We start from the raw sequence: 18,000 nt of genomic DNA on the forward strand, positions 1-18,000 counted from the left end.
GGAGACTGTAGTATGCAGTTGTTTTACCCTTAAAAAAATAACATGTGTTCCACTTTTTTTATTCTTAGTAAAGCATCACAAGAATGGAGAAGCATGAATCCTATGTACTCAATTTTGATATGAGGACAATTAATGACAATTATGGTTATGGCGGGGGGGAAGCAGAAAGAGGGACGGAGGGAGGGGGGTGGGTCCTTGGTGTGTGTCACACTTTATGGGGGCAAGACATGATTGCAAGAGGGACTTTACCTAACAATTGCAATCAGTGTAACCTGGCTTATTGTACCCTCAGTGAATCCCCAACAATAAAAAAAAAAAATGTGAAAATGCCTGGCTCAGTGACTGCTGGCTTCCCTTTTGTCTTTTCTCCAGTTATCTCCGATCACTGCTGTCCTCTGCATTCTGCCGTCAGAAGAGGCAGAGGGCTGGGAAAGGCTCACTGGCTTCCCCGTATGTGCTGTAGGGTGCTAGAGGCAGGGTATTGGGGGGGGGGGCTCCTTTTCCAACTGGCTTTAAATTCTGCTCTTACAACTCACTCCCTCTAAGGACCTCCTTTGTGGGAAGGGCTTGCCATATCTTCAAGTGCACAATCCTTTATTTAGTACCTTTCCGAGTGTATGTCCACTTGTAACTTAAAGAGTCAGTTAGGTCTGCTTAACCCCTAAATGTAAGTATTCCTTGTTCCACCAAACAAACCAAGCAGATGAGGAAAAGAACACTTACAACTTTGGCTCCATCTGTATAAAAACAAAGCATGTCAACAAAACATGTTCTGAAATTAAAAAAAACACTTAGGCCTGGTGTGGTGGCTCACACCTGTAATCCCAGCACTCAGAGGCCAAGGTGGGCAGATTGCCTGAGCTCAGGAGTTGGAGACCAGCCTGAGCTAGAGCGAGACCCTGTCTCTAAAAATAGCCAGGTATTGTGGCAGGCACCTATAGTCCAGCTGCTTGGGAGGCTGAGGCAAGGGGATAGCTTGAGCCCAAGTGTTTGAGGTTGCTGTGAGCTATGATGCTGCAGTAGTCTACTGAGGGTCACAAACTGAGACTCTGTCTCAAAAACAAAACAAAACCCCCCAAACACTTAAATTAACTAATCTTAATTAAAATTCCCAGAAAAACTGAGATTCTATGCAGATAAATGCTCCTGTGAGGCTATTAGATGTGCTATTATTTGTCAAGGTATATGTCCCTGTTTGAAGGAGATATCTTTGACAGATGAAGTATTGTCTTAGTCTTAATTTACAGGCTCTTTTTCCGAACGTGTGCCCGGAAGATTTTCTTAGAACCGAAGGGCTAGGAAAGAAGGGGGAGAAGTTGAGAGAGAATGAATGAAACCGTAATTACTTGGTAGATGTTGACTGGTTTTCACCTAGCTCTTCAATCCTGGAGAACACCCCCCTGGCAGGGGAGTCCACGGGTTAGGCACTGCGCACTCATTGGCCTGGCCGATGTCCTCTGTGCTCCCACTTGGTACATGAAATTACAGACGTCACACAGCATTTTGCCTTTGGGAATCCATAACTGTGTCCTTGACTTTGATGGCCTCAATTCATGTCTGTCATAATCTCTCCTTTCTGCTAGGGGATTCCCATCGAAATATTATCATGTGGCTGGACCACCGAGCTGTCAGTCAGGTCCGCAGGATAAACGCAACCCAGCACGGCATCCTGCGCTACATCGGGGGTGTGATGTCAGTGGAAATGCAGGCCCCGAAGCTGCTGTGGCTGAAAGAGGTGAGTGCATGGGCTTGATCGCAGAGAGGATGCTGACGGTCCTAGAGGGTTCCTTATATCATGAGTCTGCGCGTGCCAAGCAGCCTGCTGAAGTCCATCTCCCTTCACAGAGTCTGCAACTCTAGGAAGAAGGTTGATCCTGTTTTATTGGTAGGGTTGCAGTTAGGTCACACCCATTTCTGTGTGCCGAATTCATGCCAGGCCCTGTGATACATATTTTATCTCTTTGAATGTTAACAATGATCCTATGAAGTAGGGCTTTTTGTTTGTTTGTTTAAGGGTCTCTATTTTGTTGACAAGTAAACTGAAGCTCAAAGAGTAAACTAACTCACCCCAAGTGACACAGTAAGTACTCGACTAAGTCAGGATTTGAACCTAAGACTGGCTAACTCCAAAATCAATTCTGTTAATAGCCAGTACTCTACTGAAGTTCAGAGAGGTTAACTACTATTCCAACTGGGAAGCAGCAGAGCTGGGATTTAAATCCACATCTTCTGCCCATTACCTTCCTTCCTTATATACGCTCAGCCCCACATTATTCCTCTTTGGCCTGGTTGGTGTCCATTTCTCGTCTCACCTGCCCTGAGTTTCCAGGTCCTTGAGTAACGTGGCCTTCTCCCGTCAAACTACTTGCAGGTGGTTCCCATTTCCAGATGTTAGGACTCCTTTATGAAGTGTGGAGAACGGTGATGTCAACTTCATGGTTCCCGTTAGACATGGATGTGTGAGAAAGTTCAGGTCCTTTGGGAACCTCAGGGACTTGAGAACCCGTCGGTGGTCTGGTGACTAGAGAATCCATCTGATGAGCAAGAGCAGCTGTGGTTCCCTCACTGGCTCTGAGGTTTCAGGCGGGCTGAGCCTTCTGTTGCTCAAATTGTGTATGGCGATGAGGGAGCTTATGGGTACCAAGAAGGTGCCCCACGATTGCCACCATGGGACAGGAGAGGGGTAAGAAGAAAGGGCTTCTGTGTCAAGCAGGCTTGCCTTGCTGCCTGTTTTGTAAGTTTTGATCTGCAGAAGGGCTTCTGTGGTTGCTAAGAGTTTGAAAACACAAAGTTTCTTAGGAGTTTTCAAGCATCTTCTGACTCTCCTGTCAGTCATTGTGTGCTTTGGGAAAAGCCCTCCTCATCTCAGGCCTCACTTTTTCCATTCACAGAGAGTTGGATTAGCTCATTCTAAAAACCTGACTTCCATTCACACAGAGACAAATCAGAACACAGAACTGCTTTGCTCTGCGTCCACACTCTGCTTTGTGTTGTATTCCCAGCCACTGGTTTCATCCTATCAAAAACTGAGGCTGAGGGAGGGGTATCTGGCTTTCTCAAAGAGATTATAGGGCCAGAATTTAAAACAATGTCTGCTGGGTCTAAATCCCAGCTTATTCCATCGCGTTACTGTTACAGAATATTGCACTGGGCACAGTGGCTCATGCTTGTAATCCTAATACTCTGGGAGCCCGAGGCAGGTGGATTGCCTGAGCTCAGGAGTTCAAGACCAGTCTGAGCAAGAATGAGACCCCTGTCTCTACTAAAAATAGGAAAACTGTCTGTGCATTGTGGTAAGTGCCTGTAGTCCCTGCTACTCAGGAGGCTGAGGCAAGAGGACTGTGTCAGCTCAAGAGTTTGAGGTTGTTGTGAACTATGACACCGCGGCACTCTACCCCAGGTGACAGAGAGAGACTCTGTCTCACAAATAAATAAATACATAAATAAAAATAAAATAAAATAATAAAATTCTTCCATGAAGCAGGCAACTTGGGGAACGAGGGCAGTGGTGGTGTTTAGGCCAGGCTAAACTTACTGCTAGAAAAGAAATATGTTGGATATATTTCCATTTTCTTGTCAACATAGAAAAAACAAGAAAACAGAGTTGTACTAAGTGAGGCGTATTGGGCAGAGGGTCATCAGTTCCTCAGTAGGGCCTTTATTTTAGTACCTACAACTCCAGAGAGTAAAGTAACTCACCCAAAGGGACACAGTAAGTACTTGACTAAGTCAGGATTTGAACCTAAGACTGGCTAACTCCAAAATCAATTCTGTTAATATCCAGTACTCTACTGAAGTTCAGAGAGGTTAATTACCATTCCAACTGGGAAGCAGCAGAGCTGGGATTTAAATCCAGGTATTCTGACCAGAGCCTTCCTTTCCAATGTACTTTTAGCCCCAAATTATTCCTCTTTGGCCTTGTTGACATTTTAGGGTTTCTTTTTTTTTTGTAGAGACAGAGTCTCACTGTACCGCCCTTTGTAGAGTGCCGTAGCGTCACGCGGCTCACAGCAACCTCTAACTCTTGGGCTTACGTGATTCTCTTGCCTCAGCCTCCCAAGTAGCTGGGACTACAGGCACCCGCCACAATGCCCAGCTATTTTTTTGTTGCAGTTTGGCCGGGGCTGGGTTTGAACCCGCCACCCTCGGCATATGGAGCTGGAGCCCTGCTCACTGAGCCACAGGCGCCACCCGACATTTTAGGGTTTCAAGACTTGAGTTTCCAAGTCTTTGAATGATGTGGCTGTCTTCAGTCATAAACCAGCATCTTTCAGGTCCAGTGCAATCCTAGCACTCTCAGAGGCCGAGGCAGGTGGATTGCCTGAGCTCAGGAGTTCAAGACCAGTCTGAGCCAGAGTGGGACCCTGTCAAGCTGCATGTCCCGGGAGACCTAAGTGTATGTCTGGCAGGGCCCTCTCAGGGTTCTTGCCATCTTGCACTTGATCAAACCACACAAAGTAAAGCCCATAGGAAATAATTAAGTTATAGATTACACAGCAGTGGTTGTGACCTTCTAAGAGCATCTTCTATTAATTTATTTTTAAAAAAATCAATTCCCTTTCAGAATTTTCTAAGTTTCTAAACATTGGCTTACTGTGTGTGTATTCAACTACGTGCAGGTTAAGCCTCAAACCCATTTGAGTTTCTTCGGGGAGTAACCACACACGAGGATTCCTGCTAAGAATCCCTTTGGTTTTAGCATGATGGCAAATTCAAAATGAGAATGACTTTTAAAATCAGTTTTAGCATCTTCTCCTAACTCCTTCCAGCCTGGCCATGATGGCTGTGGTGCTTCTTCATTTTCATTTGTAAATGAATCACCTGGAGATCTCCTTAAGCTGCAGGTTCTGACTCAGTAGCTATGGGGTAAGGAACTGAGAATCTAGGAATTTGCATTTCCGACCATTTGCCAGGTGCTGCTGCTGCTGACCTGGTGACTTTTAAAACACTTTTAATTCCAAAGACTCCTGCTCTTGCACTTGACAGGCTTCCACTTATGGAGAAGGAGGACAGGGCACCTTCCTTTTAATGCTGCAGCAGAAGCTGCTCAAGTGCACGTTCAAAATGAAAGCAGGAGGTTTTGCGTTCTAAGTTCTTCGAACTGTCATTTATTTACTTTCTGTTCATTCCTTAATTTGTGAAGTCCGAACAGAGTTCTGGGAACCTGGACAATAGGGACTCTACCTTATCCTGGAGCAGCACAGCATTGCCTGGGGACAGAGGTAGGAGAGCAGAGGAACTGGCTGGTGGAGGGAGACAGGTTTCAAAACAGAGTCAGCAGAAGATGCGCTAAGTGTTGTGTGTAGGAATACTGTGGGAGAAAAGCAGTAGCTTGCCAGGGGTAGTTTGACATGAGCTTCAAGATGGGAGTGGAGTTTTTGTGTAGCAGAGAAGATAGGACGCGTATTCTATAGAGGGACTCCGGACCGTTTGTGGGATGGCCCGGAGATGGTCTGTGATGTCACTGGCTCTCACCCCACCACTCATGGTGTTTTTCACCTCCTGGCACACTCTCACCCACTCTCAGGGATACACTCAGAGTCTTGGCTGGGGAGGCCTCACCCCTCAGCCGAATGTGGTCTGCTACCTGTTAGTGGATGGCTTAGGAGCTAAGAATGGCCTTTACATTTTCAAGTGGTTGAAAAAGAATCAGAAGAAGAATTGGCCAGGCAAGGCACTGCGGCTCACGCCTGTAATCCTAGGACTCCGGGAGGCTGAGGCGGGTGGATCCCTTGAGCTCAGCAGTTCTAGACCAGCCTGAGCGAGACCTCATCTCTACTAAAAATAGAAATCTAGCAGAGTATAGGCCCGGCTACTTGGGAGCTGGATGCAAGTCTAAGAGTTTGAGATTGCTGTGAGGTTTGATGCCATGGCACTCTGGGTCCAAAAAAAATAATAAAAAAGTGAAGAATACCTTGTGACTTGTGAAAATTATATGAAATTGAAATTTCAGGGCCTATAAATAATGTTTTATTGGACTACAACCACACTGATTGTTTTACATATTGCGTATGGATGTTTTTGCATTACACAGAGCTGAGTAGTTCAGACAAAGACTCTGTCCTCAGAGCAGAACACGTGTGCATCTGGACTTGTATAGAAGAAGTTTGTTGACTCCTGGTCTTGACAGCGCCACACGTTCTGCACAGAATCGTCTTCCCTCTGCTCACCCACCACCTGTTCTTCCTGATCATTTAGTCTCAATGTTATTGTCGCTTTTTAAAAAACGCCTTTCCTGAGGCTGGAATAAGCAGGAAGTCTCTTGTCACTGTCCTCTTCATTTAGCTTCGTTGTATCTTTCATAAATGATAATGATCTGTCGGTTTGTAAGATGATTTATATAATGCTTTCCTCCGTCAGCCACTGTAATTTAAAGGAGGAGGGCAGTCATCTCCATTTTGCTCATTGTTGTACTCCTCTCTCTAATCAAACGGCTGATGTATAATCGTGCTAAATACATATTTTTTGAATAATTTGTATGACCCAGTAAGAGGTTGTCACAGTACTCCAGGTGAGAACTAATGAGGCCTAAATTAGGCACTGTGGTATGCAGAGGAGACAGGTTCCAGAGATCTTTAGAGGATAATTAATACCAACGGGACACTGAGGTGGACTGGCAATGAGGGGTGAGTCAGCGCTGACCACTCACTTCAGCCTTGCCGTCATTCATGTTGTCCCTGTCCTTAGCCTAGAATCAGATGTCAGAGTCTGGGCAGAGTTTGGAGGTCTGTCTTCTGTCTGAAGCCAGAAGAGCTGTACAAGGACCACTGTTGGGCCCTGGTCCTGCCATATGGAATTTTAATCACGTCCTTTCCATTTACGGTTTGTGTGTTTCAGGTTGACGTATATCTCCTTAATAAGAATTGTCAGATAAAAGGGAAAATGCCATTTGAATCTTTCATAACCCCCAGCAGTCTGGCTTTTCCATTTGGTCTTAATGATTCTGACGCTCATTCTTAATGAAGTCCACATGTAAATTAAGTTCTGTCAGGCTAGAGCAGCTGGAGGCTCCTATCTTTATAAACGTGAAACATTATAGGGTAACAAGGCGCAGACGGAGGAAGGTCAAGAACGTTAACCGGGCTGATGCTGATCCTGACAACTCAGTGTCAATGGAAAGTAATTAACGTGGCTTGGAGGAGCCATATGGAGATAACTCCAACTGGTTTGTTTTGAATTTTTAAACTTTTTAAAATTTCAGATTAATATGAGGGTACAATTAGGTTACATTGTTTGTATTTGCTTGGTAAAGTCCAAGTTGGAGTTGAGCTGTTCACTCAGGGGTCTTCTAACTCATTTCCTTTTTAGCCATTGTCAGAAGAGCAGAAAGCGAATCACTTTGTAAGTTTGAGATTTTCGTTGTTCATTCCAAAGTCCTGGAACCAACTGACTGAGGAATGTCAGAGGATTCTGGCATTGGGCTGAGGAAATATGTCCATCCCTCCCATCGGCCTTGTCCGTACCCCCTCTGCTTCTGTTCACCTGGCAACAGACAGGGAAAGTAAGTGAATACTCTCCGATTAGTTCTGTTGTACCTGTCCTGGTATATGTGGACTTTTTGGAGGAACCTGGGAGTTTGGATGCTGAGAGAGGTGGTTGGTAACTTCTGGCCAGCTGAGCAGAGGGTCAATTGAGTTCTTTGCAATAGGAACTGTTGGGGAAAAAAACCCCGCTGAGTTCAGTAAAGACCGTTCTTTTAGTCCTTTTATTACATAAGAAGCTTACCCCCCTTTATTTATTTAGTTAGTTAGTTATTTTGGTTTTTGTAGATATAAGGTGTTGCTATGTTGCCAAACTGGCCTCAAACTCCTGTGCTCAAGCAGCCCTCCTGCCTCGGCCTCCGAAAGTGAAGTCATGAGTAACTGCACCCAATCCCCCCCCCCCCCACTTATTTTTAATGCTTTTTCTGGCCCTATCTGTTCATTCTTTTTTAATAATATAATAGTATCTTTTCTCTGTCTTAAGGCTTTTTTGAGTCCTGGAACTTTATGAGAGATAAACACTATAAGTTTCCTTCTTTGAAATGTCTCTATTTTTTTAAATGTCATTATGATGGCAACTATGGCTTAAATTTTTTTGAATAAGTTTAATGCTCCCCTGTGTTCATCATTTCTCAACAATAAAGCTACTATAAGATATTGAGGAACTTTGGGAGATATAACACAATTCTATAACACCATCAACAACAAGAAGCATGGGATTTGAAGCCAAACACACTTGGCATTTAAATCTTTCTCCATCACTTACCAATTGTGGGACCTTGGGCAAGCCGACTCAACTGATCTGAGTCTTAAAGTGCTGAACTGTAAAACGAGGATATTATTACCAGTCTTGTGGAATTATCGTAAGTTTGTAAAATACTTTATATAGTAAACATTCTAATGCTACTTTTCATTTTCACAGTCATTTTATTTATAAATGCTTGTCTCAAGGGGCATTTCAATAATGTCCGGTTACCAATTGAGAGAATTTTAAATGCTGGAATATCTTATTTCATGGAGATGGCTGTAATGAGTGGTGTATTTTTTTCTTTTGACTATTAGCTGAGGAAAATGTCTAGAAACTACCATCAAGATGTCAGAGACAGTCATGGGAGGCAGACAGTAGAAGGGTGTGAAACATATTTTCAGAGTCATTCATGTATTTGAATCATCTGCAACTGATGTAGGAGACCTATCCCAGGAGGCAGCCAGATTTGAGCTGTGAACCTGATTTAGAAGGTACTTGACTACCTGCTACTTTTTTTTTATATATGAAACTTACCCATGCCTTCAGCCCCAGAATTATTTTATTTCACAAGGATTATTTTATTTAATCCATCTCAGTATTGTGAGGTAGATAGTGTCTCTTTTTAGAGATGAGGAACTGGAAGCTCAGAAGTGTTCACGAACTCACTTGCTGTCTCACCCCATCTAAGCAAGCCCATGTCAGGGACCACACCATAGTTCTGTCTCCTTATTCTGCACCTTGTGGGGGCCTATGCAGTTCAGTGTGGGAATCCAGAAGTGGCCTCTGCCATTGAGAGTTATAATCTCATAACAATAAAGGTACAGATCAATGAAACCGTGAAAACAGATGAAAACAGGCACTGAAGTATGTAGTAGTCCTTATGTACCTGGCCAGCACTATTCTGAGCATTTTATCCAGGTTATGTAGTAGTCCTTATGTACCTGGCCAGCGCTATTCTGAGCATTTTATCCAGGTTATGTAGTAGTCCTTATGTACCTGGCCAGAGCTATTCTAAGCATTTTATCTAGGTTAATTCATCTGTTTCTGACATCTACCCTACGAAGGCTGGGTAGATTCTCTTCTTTCACAGGTGAGGAATCGGGCACAGAAACTTCTAAGCAACTTGCTCAAGGTCACTCAGCTAATAAGTGGCAAGGCTGGGATTTGAACTTTGGTATTTCACGTCCAGAGTATGGGCTTCTTCCCAATTTGCCCTACTACCTACCTCTTCAAGTGTTTGCAGGCTTTGCACAAACTCGTTCAGGGAAGACATTGGCAGATGACAGCTTCAGGAGGGTCAGCTGTGAGCAAGGGGTAGTTGGTTCATTGCTTCATTTCACAAATCTTGAGGGTGTCACATGTGATAGGCACTGTGGGGACACTAGGGCCCTCGGGAAGCTTCTGGCAGCACATAGTCCAGGTGGAAAGGCAGAAGATAGTCAAGGAGACAAACACACACGCAGTGATTTTGTTTTCTGTTAAAGAAAAGCAGAGAGGAACAGATTTGGCATGGCTAGCATGGATCTCTTTTGGGAAGTTTTATTTGACCTGAATGATGAGATTGTTGGGAAGGACAAGCATTATATTCCCTGGAGGTGGTGGGGGAGGTCAGCCTGGATGGGTGGGTGTGAGCAGGGCAGGCCCCAAGTGGGTGGGGGCCAGAGCATGCCCAGCTTGGAGCCCATGGCAGGAATTTGGATTTCATTTCGAGAGCAGTGGGAAATGGATTTTAAGCATGGGTGTGACACAGTCTGTTTTATGATTTAAAAAAGAAAAAAATCACTCTGGCAAATGTGCTAGGTGGATAGTAAATATTTGTGTAGCAACAACAGTGTTGACGCTGTAATGTTGGGGGAGGGGAAAGAAGACTGAAGGAACAGACTTATAAATGCATTTCTTTTAGGAAATTATTAATATACAAAAAAAAAAAAGACTGGCCCTATACACAAAAACCATTAATAACGGGGCATTGTCCAGGGTTAGCATAGTTTACTCCCGTGATAGCACAATGCTGTGCTTTAATTTCTTCTTAGTAATTTTCCACTAAAAAAAAAATCTTGTAGTCATCACGAACCTTTCTGGTTTAACTCTCATGATTTCGTGTGGGAATTTTTTTCTTTGGGGGCTTATTTTCCTAAAAAGCACCTCACTAGGGGTGTCACAGGCTGAACTTCATTTAAGCCCCTCAGTGACATAGTTTGACAGCATCCTATTACACTACGTCTGTGTGACAGTGTGGACAAACCAGGACTCGGGTGGTGTAAGCGGCATTTCCAGAGCTACACAGCCAGGGCCCTGTGGAGCCCGACTCTCACCTGGTCCGGCCTGTGGCCAGACCCTGGACTCTGGCCATTGCCCCTCCCTGCCTGTTCTTAAAAGGAGCTTGTTTCCTCCCACTGGCCAGGGCTGCAGGCTGGATCTGGCCACCACATAGTTGTGTTTGACCCACCCTTCTTCTCTAGAAGAAAATGTTGAAAGAACCTGGCAATACAGGGTCCACATTTCCATGTGGAAGGAACTGGCTGGAGCTGAGTAGGGGCCACCCTCTTTGGAACGGGCTGGCCCTCTTCATTTAGCAGCTGTCCCACCCCAGCCTGCTTCCCTCATTTCCTTCTTCAGCCCTACCCCTCTGGGCAGTTGAATATGAGACCCAGGCGCGGGAATTTGTTCAAGGAACCCATCATTACTTTTCCTATAACAAGTGCTTAGAGACATGGAAAAGACTTTCCAGATGGTGAATTCTTGGTTGGTGGCTCCAGTGATTCTGTGCCCATATTCTCTCACACCTCTGGGTCTTTGCTCAAGTTTTTCCTTCTCTCTGGCAAACTTATAATAATTTCTTCCTTCACCAGAAAAACTTATACGAATGGTTGAAGACTCAGCCTTCACGTCCTCCAGGAAGCCGCCTTTGACCTTCTGTGTCTCCTATGTTAGGTCCTGCCCCCTGTCCCCCATCCCATTCTCTGCTCACCTCTGCCCTTGAATTTATTATAAGACATTGTGCTTTATCTGCCTCAGTATCTCTGGCCTCTTCAGCTCTACTTAACATCTCATATTAATAACATCTAACATTTTGATGGATGGGTGGATGAATGGATGAGGTTATTAAATCATCTCTCATGCCGTTTTCAATTGCTGGGTGTATCTGTCTGATCTTTCCACTGCATGGCCAGTGTAAATTAATTTTCCCCAATGTGGAAAACGTGGTTTGGAGGAGCATTGCTGCTCCTTTCCACCCCAGAGCCACCCCTTGGCTGCAGTCCTGTTACCTGAGTCACAGCTTATTTTATGTGCAAAGTGAAAGCTCCAGTAATTCTTCTGGGCCTCTCTTCTGTGTCTTTGGACTCCTGCTGTGGATACCCTGTTAAGTTGCACCCATCACCCCCCACGGGAATCTAAGACTCATCTAAGTCCAGAGACCTCTCTTTAGAATGTTTACACCAGGGTCCTGTATGTTGGACCGGACTCGTCCCAGTCTTTGAGCAATGCGTATGGTGTGTTAGCTGCTCTTAGGGCATATGTTGTGCATTTTCTCTCTGGGGTGGTCTGCCTATAAACTGGGCTTCGTAACTAAATACAGAGAGTGCTTCTACCTGGGCAGTGAATCCTTTCCTTATTATCTTTGTATTTGCACATATTTATGCCAAATATACCGTATTCTTTTAGTTTATAGTCCTACAAAGTAATTTTGAAATACAGACCAAAGGAAGAAAAATAGTTTTTGGACAGAAACCTTGTAACATTTAATAAATGTGAGCTATTATTAAACTGCTGTTTTTTTTTAATTTTACTTTATGGGTTATGGCAGACTTTCACAAATAATTTTCTTTATGTGATCTATGACGTGATCTTGTAAGATAAACATTGCTGCTTCCCATGTCTTACAGATGAATGCGATAAAGCTTAAAGAGATGAAATGACTTGTTGACAGGTATCAAAATTGAACCTGAAGGAAGGTCCTTTTCTCTGCTGTATCATTCTTCTTCCTCATTTGGGTGGGAGGATTCTTAGCTCCATAAGAGCAGGGACCAAGTTTGTTTCCATATCCCTTACTCTTTTACCCCAGGGCCAAACATGGTGCTTGGCGTTGAAAACACACTCCAGAAGTACTTGCTCAATGAACCTTTGTCTCCTGGCCGTCCAACAGCAGCTTTATGACTGTAGCACTGCAGACCCCAGGCTCAACTTACTTGTTGGTCTTCTTGACCACTGTGTAGAGATGTTGGCTATTTCCCTAGTTTGCAGTGTAACCAGAGAGGAGTAGAAAGGCGTACGAAATTAGGCTGGCTCTACGCCCATATTGTCTGATTGTGTTAAACAAAAATGGAACTAAATTGTTCTTTCAGTGTAGCTAAAATGGAGGTCACACCTGTTAAAGGAGAATATTGTCTTTAAAAAAGATACTAAAAAAGACAGTGTATTTAATGTGTGCTGTGGTGCAGTAACTCATAGCACACGAAGTGTCGCCTTGGAAGGCTGGAGGTGCAGGGTAACTGGTGTCCACTGAAGGCAGCAGGCTGACCGCCCAAGAGGACAAGAAATGGGATTCTTCTGGAGGGGTAGGTACAAGGTCGGACAATTAAGTTTGAGAGCTCATCCTAGAAAAAGTGCTACATCCCTTATTGCTGAATAGCACCACTGTCAGCTTCAAAGTGCTCCCCCTGGGTAGCTAAGTGCCTAGTCCACCCTTCTAAACACTTTTTCTAAGATAAGTTCATGAACTTAATTGTCAGACCTCGAAAATCTCATTTTTCTGACCATCAGGGTTAGTATTACTTTCCCCCCTATTATCTAAAATGAAAATATTCTGCTATTGTAAGGTTATATTCATTTAATCAGTGAAACAAACTTTTATCTAGAAACTATGTTCTGTGCCATGCAATGGGGGACGAGGAGGAAGCTGGTCTTACTCTTTGTCTCCAGGAGTGCCCATGTCCAGGACCAAGAGCAAGAGGCTGTGAAAACCATATTCCCCGAGTGTTTTATTATTGAGAATTTCAATCATACAAAAAAGTCCAAATAGTGCATACTCAGAACCGTTGCCTGCCATCGGCCATTATCATTTTCTATCCTTGAAGTTAGTTTTGGGGGTAAGTTAAGATCTCGTTACACGGTGACATATTAAAAGTCAACTACCGTTCTGAAGGATGTAATAAGTTCTAGTGAAGATATTGACCTTGTTTGATTGCTGTCTCATCCATCAACACCGCACTCGACTTGATTAAATATTTTCCATGCACTTGAAAGTCTTTTGTCTTATTAAATATTTTCCATGCACTTGAAAGTCTTTTGTCTTATTCCTTCTTATGGAAATCCTGTGAGGTAGGCGTTACCACTTACTTCACAGATGCAGAAGATGAGGATGGGGGACCGAAGTAGATTATCTCGTAGATGATTACCTCTGACAATGTTGGAATGTAAACGCTGGTTTTCCGACTCTAAGGAATGGATTTAAAAAGGCATTGTAAAGGCTGGTGGGTCAGACTCCAGCCTTCATCAGGCGAGGTGCCTCTGCCTCCTCTGCAGGTAAGACGCTAGAGAGAGAAAGCCAGTTCTCACTGTTTAAGTTTCAAATCCCAGATAACACATTGGTCTGATCTAAATTTAAACTTTATCAAGGGTTTAGGTGTTCAAAATCAGATTCAGAATGAAACAATCACACTTGCGACTGGGTGCACCTTCCTGCCCGCAGCCTCTTCCGTTTGTGCTGTATAGTACATTATGCCTCTTGAGGAATTGACCTTAATTTCTTTTTTGCATTCCCCTGAAGTATTTGTAGTTAGAAAGGATGAATAAATGATGGGCCTTGTTCCTTATGTCTTCTGAACTCAGAGGTCCTGAAGTATTTATGCAGCTGAGAGCTCACTGGAGCTTGGCCCTGTGCAGACAGAGCCCCCTCTGCAGCTCCATGGGAAAGTGATTCAGGGACATCTATGAAGACCAGTGTCCATCTGAACCCTCCCTGCACGGAGAGACTGTAAATAGGGTAAAACTTGTGAGTGGCCTCAGTCACAAAAGCAAGTCTGATGTCAACTCTGTGGCCCCACCAACACCAGGATCAACAGCCTCTCACAAAGCTGTTTTTTGTGGCTTTTAGACTTCATAATCTCAATGGTCTGCATCTTCTGACTCAAAAATGTAAAGCTAGGCGGTGGTCAGAGGATGTTAGAGAGCTGCCTGAGCAAGGGGCTATGCCCTGCTGAGCCCTGCTTCTCCTCATGCCTTTGAGAAAGGTCGGAGCTCTGGTATGGGCCTTCATTTCTCCCACCACTGCTAACACATCTGGGGTGTTGGAGCTTACCAAGTGCAGCAGAGCAGCTATCAGGAAATAAGGCCTGCCTCTCACCTTACTGATTAACTAATCAAAATGTTATTAGTAATAAGACTGTATTTTTTGGTAATTACCCTGTTTTCCCGAAAGTAAGACATCCTCCGAAAATAAGACCTACTTACAGGAAAGATAAGACGTCCCCTGAAAATAAGACCTAGTGCATCTTTGGGAGCACACCTTAAAATAAGATGCTGTCTTATTTTCGGGGAAACAGGGTATTTTTATTAGTAGTACTTCACCACCGATTAATGACAATTACTGGTCCTAGACCATTACCAGCCCATGGTCTGGGATTTGGAGCAGCTGGTGCTTGGGAGCTGGAGCTGTCCTTCAGCTTGGCGTTCTGTGAACTGAGTGACAGGGGAAGGAGACCAGGGACCAGAGGGAGGCCTGTCGCAGTTGTCTCGGCCCGAGGCTTTGGCTGGAGGTCAGAGACAAGCCCGGGGACCCGAGAAAGGACGTGAGTCACTGTGCAAGTGTTCACTGAGCTCCTTCCACGTCCTGGGAAGCGGCAGTGGGCAGTGGGGAGGGAGTGTTGGGTTTGGAGTTCAAGGGACCAGGCTTTCCACGTATCTGCCTTTCACCCATGGTCCCTAGAGTGTCCTGTCTATAATGTGGTGTTGATGATGATGTAATAGTGTGTATCAAAAGGCAAATTATAGAGTGCTGGGGCAGTGATAGATTTTCAGATGGTGATGACAAAAAAAGTTGATATTTGGAATGAAAATGAGTGAGGTCTGTTTTTTTTTTTTTTTTTGTATACTTGACATGCAGTTAAGAAATCTAGAAGTGAAGGGAAATAGAATTCATGTTGTTCTTAGGGCAGGCGATCTTAACACAATTAACTGAGAAAATGCCAGGAAGGCTATGTTAACCAGTGTGATGAAAATATGTCAAATTGTATATAAAACCAGTATATGGGGCCCCATGATTGCATTAATGTACACAGCTATGATTTAATAAAAAAAGAAAAATGGTACTTTTTAATCTTTGCGACAACTGGGGAGAGGGTATTGTTCCTGTCTGAGCAGGTGGGAGTTGGGCGGAGAGAGGCTTTCTGTCTGTGTGGCAGAACCAGGTGGGGTGGAGAGGAGTCAGGGAGAATGTGGGTCCATCCCATGATACCCCTGAGAGATGCTTCCAGGAGCGTTTCGCTGGCTCTCCTAGGGCCTTACAGAGAATCTGTACCTCACAGATGTCTCCGGAGGATGGCTGTGAGAATGGGCATGTGTTCTGGAAATGGTCTAAGAGTATTGTGGTGCTGCCAGCATTGTTCAAGGTCATCCATTTATTTGGCAAATATCGATTAAAAATTTGTTTTATTTCAGGTACTTTGTTAAATATTGGGAGTATATCAGTCAAGAAAAAATGGAGTCTCTGACCTTAAGGTGCCCAGATTCTAGAATGGAGACAAAAGAGAGAAAGTCACAGTGTGGTATTAGCGGCATGGAAATTTGGGCCATTCTGGGAATATGGCCCAGTTTAGGGTAGAGTGGTTGGGGGCGGGGGGAAATGATGTGTAGGCTAGGGGGCCAGCAGGTGCATTGGGGTTAGGCGATAAGAGATTGGGGTGGGGTAGTTTGTAAGGGTGGTTGGGTGTTAATCTGGGGAGCTAAGACCTTCCTAGGGCTGCAGACTGGAGTGGTAAGAGCTCAGGATGTGAGAAGGTGGCGCTGTGTGTCACACACAATTTCCTTTACGTCCCTTGTCTATATTCCATGCTGTTCACTGGGGAGATTTCCTTTGGGGATCTCAGAAGATGGAGTGCGTTTACCCACCCACAATCAGAGTGAAGCCAGAAGTTATTTGCCACAGCTTTTCCGACTGTCCCATCTCAAGACCTGGACCAGAGAACCCCATAGAAGAGGAGTCCAGAGCTCTCAGGAGGCTGCGAAGTCTTCCCTGGGCAGACAGAGCAGCTGTCCTCGCTTCGGTCATCTCAGGACTAGACTAGACAGTGACTGAGGATAAAGCAGTGAATTAACCCCATGGGCCCAGGAGGGTAGGGCTGAATACCAGACAGGGCCCGTTCCACCTCTCTCGGGGGGCGTGTGACTCAGAGGCAGTGACATCAGCCATGACTTCATTGTCCAGGGGAAAGGCAGCGTGCAGACTGCTAGCGAGGCTTCTTTCTGCCCTCCCTTCTCCGTGTTTCGTCTTGTCGGAGACATTGACACGGCCGTGCTCTTGTTTCCCACTCATTTCCTTCAGGTCTTGTGTGTAACCTAATCTTTCTCTTCGTCCCACTTTTCTTGGGTCTCTTAGTCCCTCATCTTTTATTTTTACTTCTTCCTCTGCTATTTAATTTTTCTTGTTTCATTTTCTCTCTCCCCATTCTTCTCTTTGACTGTCTCCGCTTTCTCTGTCAGAAATGGATGTGGAAACTGGTGCCCCTGTCTCCCGTTCCCTGTAGGCCATGGTGTCCTGTGTTCTCACTTCCCTTTTCACTGAACTCCCACTCTCTCTGACTCAGCGTCTAACACAGCTCCCATGTACCTGAGACTGCACTTGAGCACGTCTCTCAGACCTGGTTCCTTCTGCATGGCCCCAGGTGTGGCTGATGCCCCCTCCGGTGCTTTCTTCAGGCAGTGGCCCAGGGGAGGCGGCCCTGTGTCCCTGCTTCCTTGGACTGCACCTTCCCACCGCTCCCGGCTCAGTCTGCGCCTTCCCTCCGCTCCCGGCTCAGTCTGCCTCCTCAGGTTTCCTTTCCACCACCTCCTTCTCACAGCAGTGTCTTCCCGTCATGACCTTTAAAAGTTAGATATTTTAGAACTTGAATATTTATTGCAGCCCAATTCATAATTGCTAAGTCATGGAAAAAGCCCAAGTGCCCATGGATCCACAAATGGATTAATAAATTGTGGTCTGTGTACACCATGGAATATTATGCAGCCTTAAAGAAAGATGGAGACTTTACCTCTTTCATGATTACATGGATGGAGCTGGAACATATTCTTCTTAGTAAAGTGTCTCAAGAATGGAAGAAAAAGTACCCAATGTACTCACCCTTATTATGAAACTAATGTAGGACCTCCACATGAAAGCTATAACCCACTTACAACCTAAGAATAGGGAGAAGGGGGAAAGGGAGGGGAGGGAGAGGGGTGAGGGAGGGGGACTAATGGGATTACACCTGCGGTGCATTTTACAAGGGAATATGTGAATCCTAGTAAATGTGGAATGTAAAGGTCTTAGCAGAATAACTAAGAAAATGCCATGAAAGCTATGTTAACTAGTGTGATGAAAATGTGTCAAACGGTCTATGAACCAAGTGTATGGTGCCCCATGATCATACTAATGTACACAGCTATGATTTAATAAAAAATGAAAATAAAAGAACTTGAACGATTCTGTACTATTTATGCGTTCCTCCTGAGTGTTTCTCCCACAGATTCTTTGTCCTAGCCCACAAGTAGCTTGAGGATTGGGACTAGTTATTT

General features: G+C 44.7%; 1 protein-coding gene across 11 annotated transcripts in view; it reads left to right on the forward strand.

Moving 5' to 3' along the window:
* The window catches only part of FGGY (FGGY carbohydrate kinase domain containing), a 433,138-nt gene that overhangs the window by 43,744 nt on the left and 371,394 nt on the right, over positions 1-18,000 (forward strand). For all 11 annotated transcript variants that reach the window (XM_053575373.1, XM_053575374.1, XM_053575375.1 and 8 more), the window contains one exon: positions 1,584-1,735. In XM_053575373.1, coding sequence (XP_053431348.1) covers positions 1,584-1,735 — 152 coding nt within the window. The remainder of the gene's footprint in view (positions 1-1,583; positions 1,736-18,000) is intronic.

Source organism: Nycticebus coucang, chromosome 22, assembly GCF_027406575.1.
Source record: "Nycticebus coucang isolate mNycCou1 chromosome 22, mNycCou1.pri, whole genome shotgun sequence".
In the NCBI taxonomy this organism is placed as follows: domain Eukaryota; kingdom Metazoa; phylum Chordata; class Mammalia; order Primates; family Lorisidae; genus Nycticebus; species Nycticebus coucang.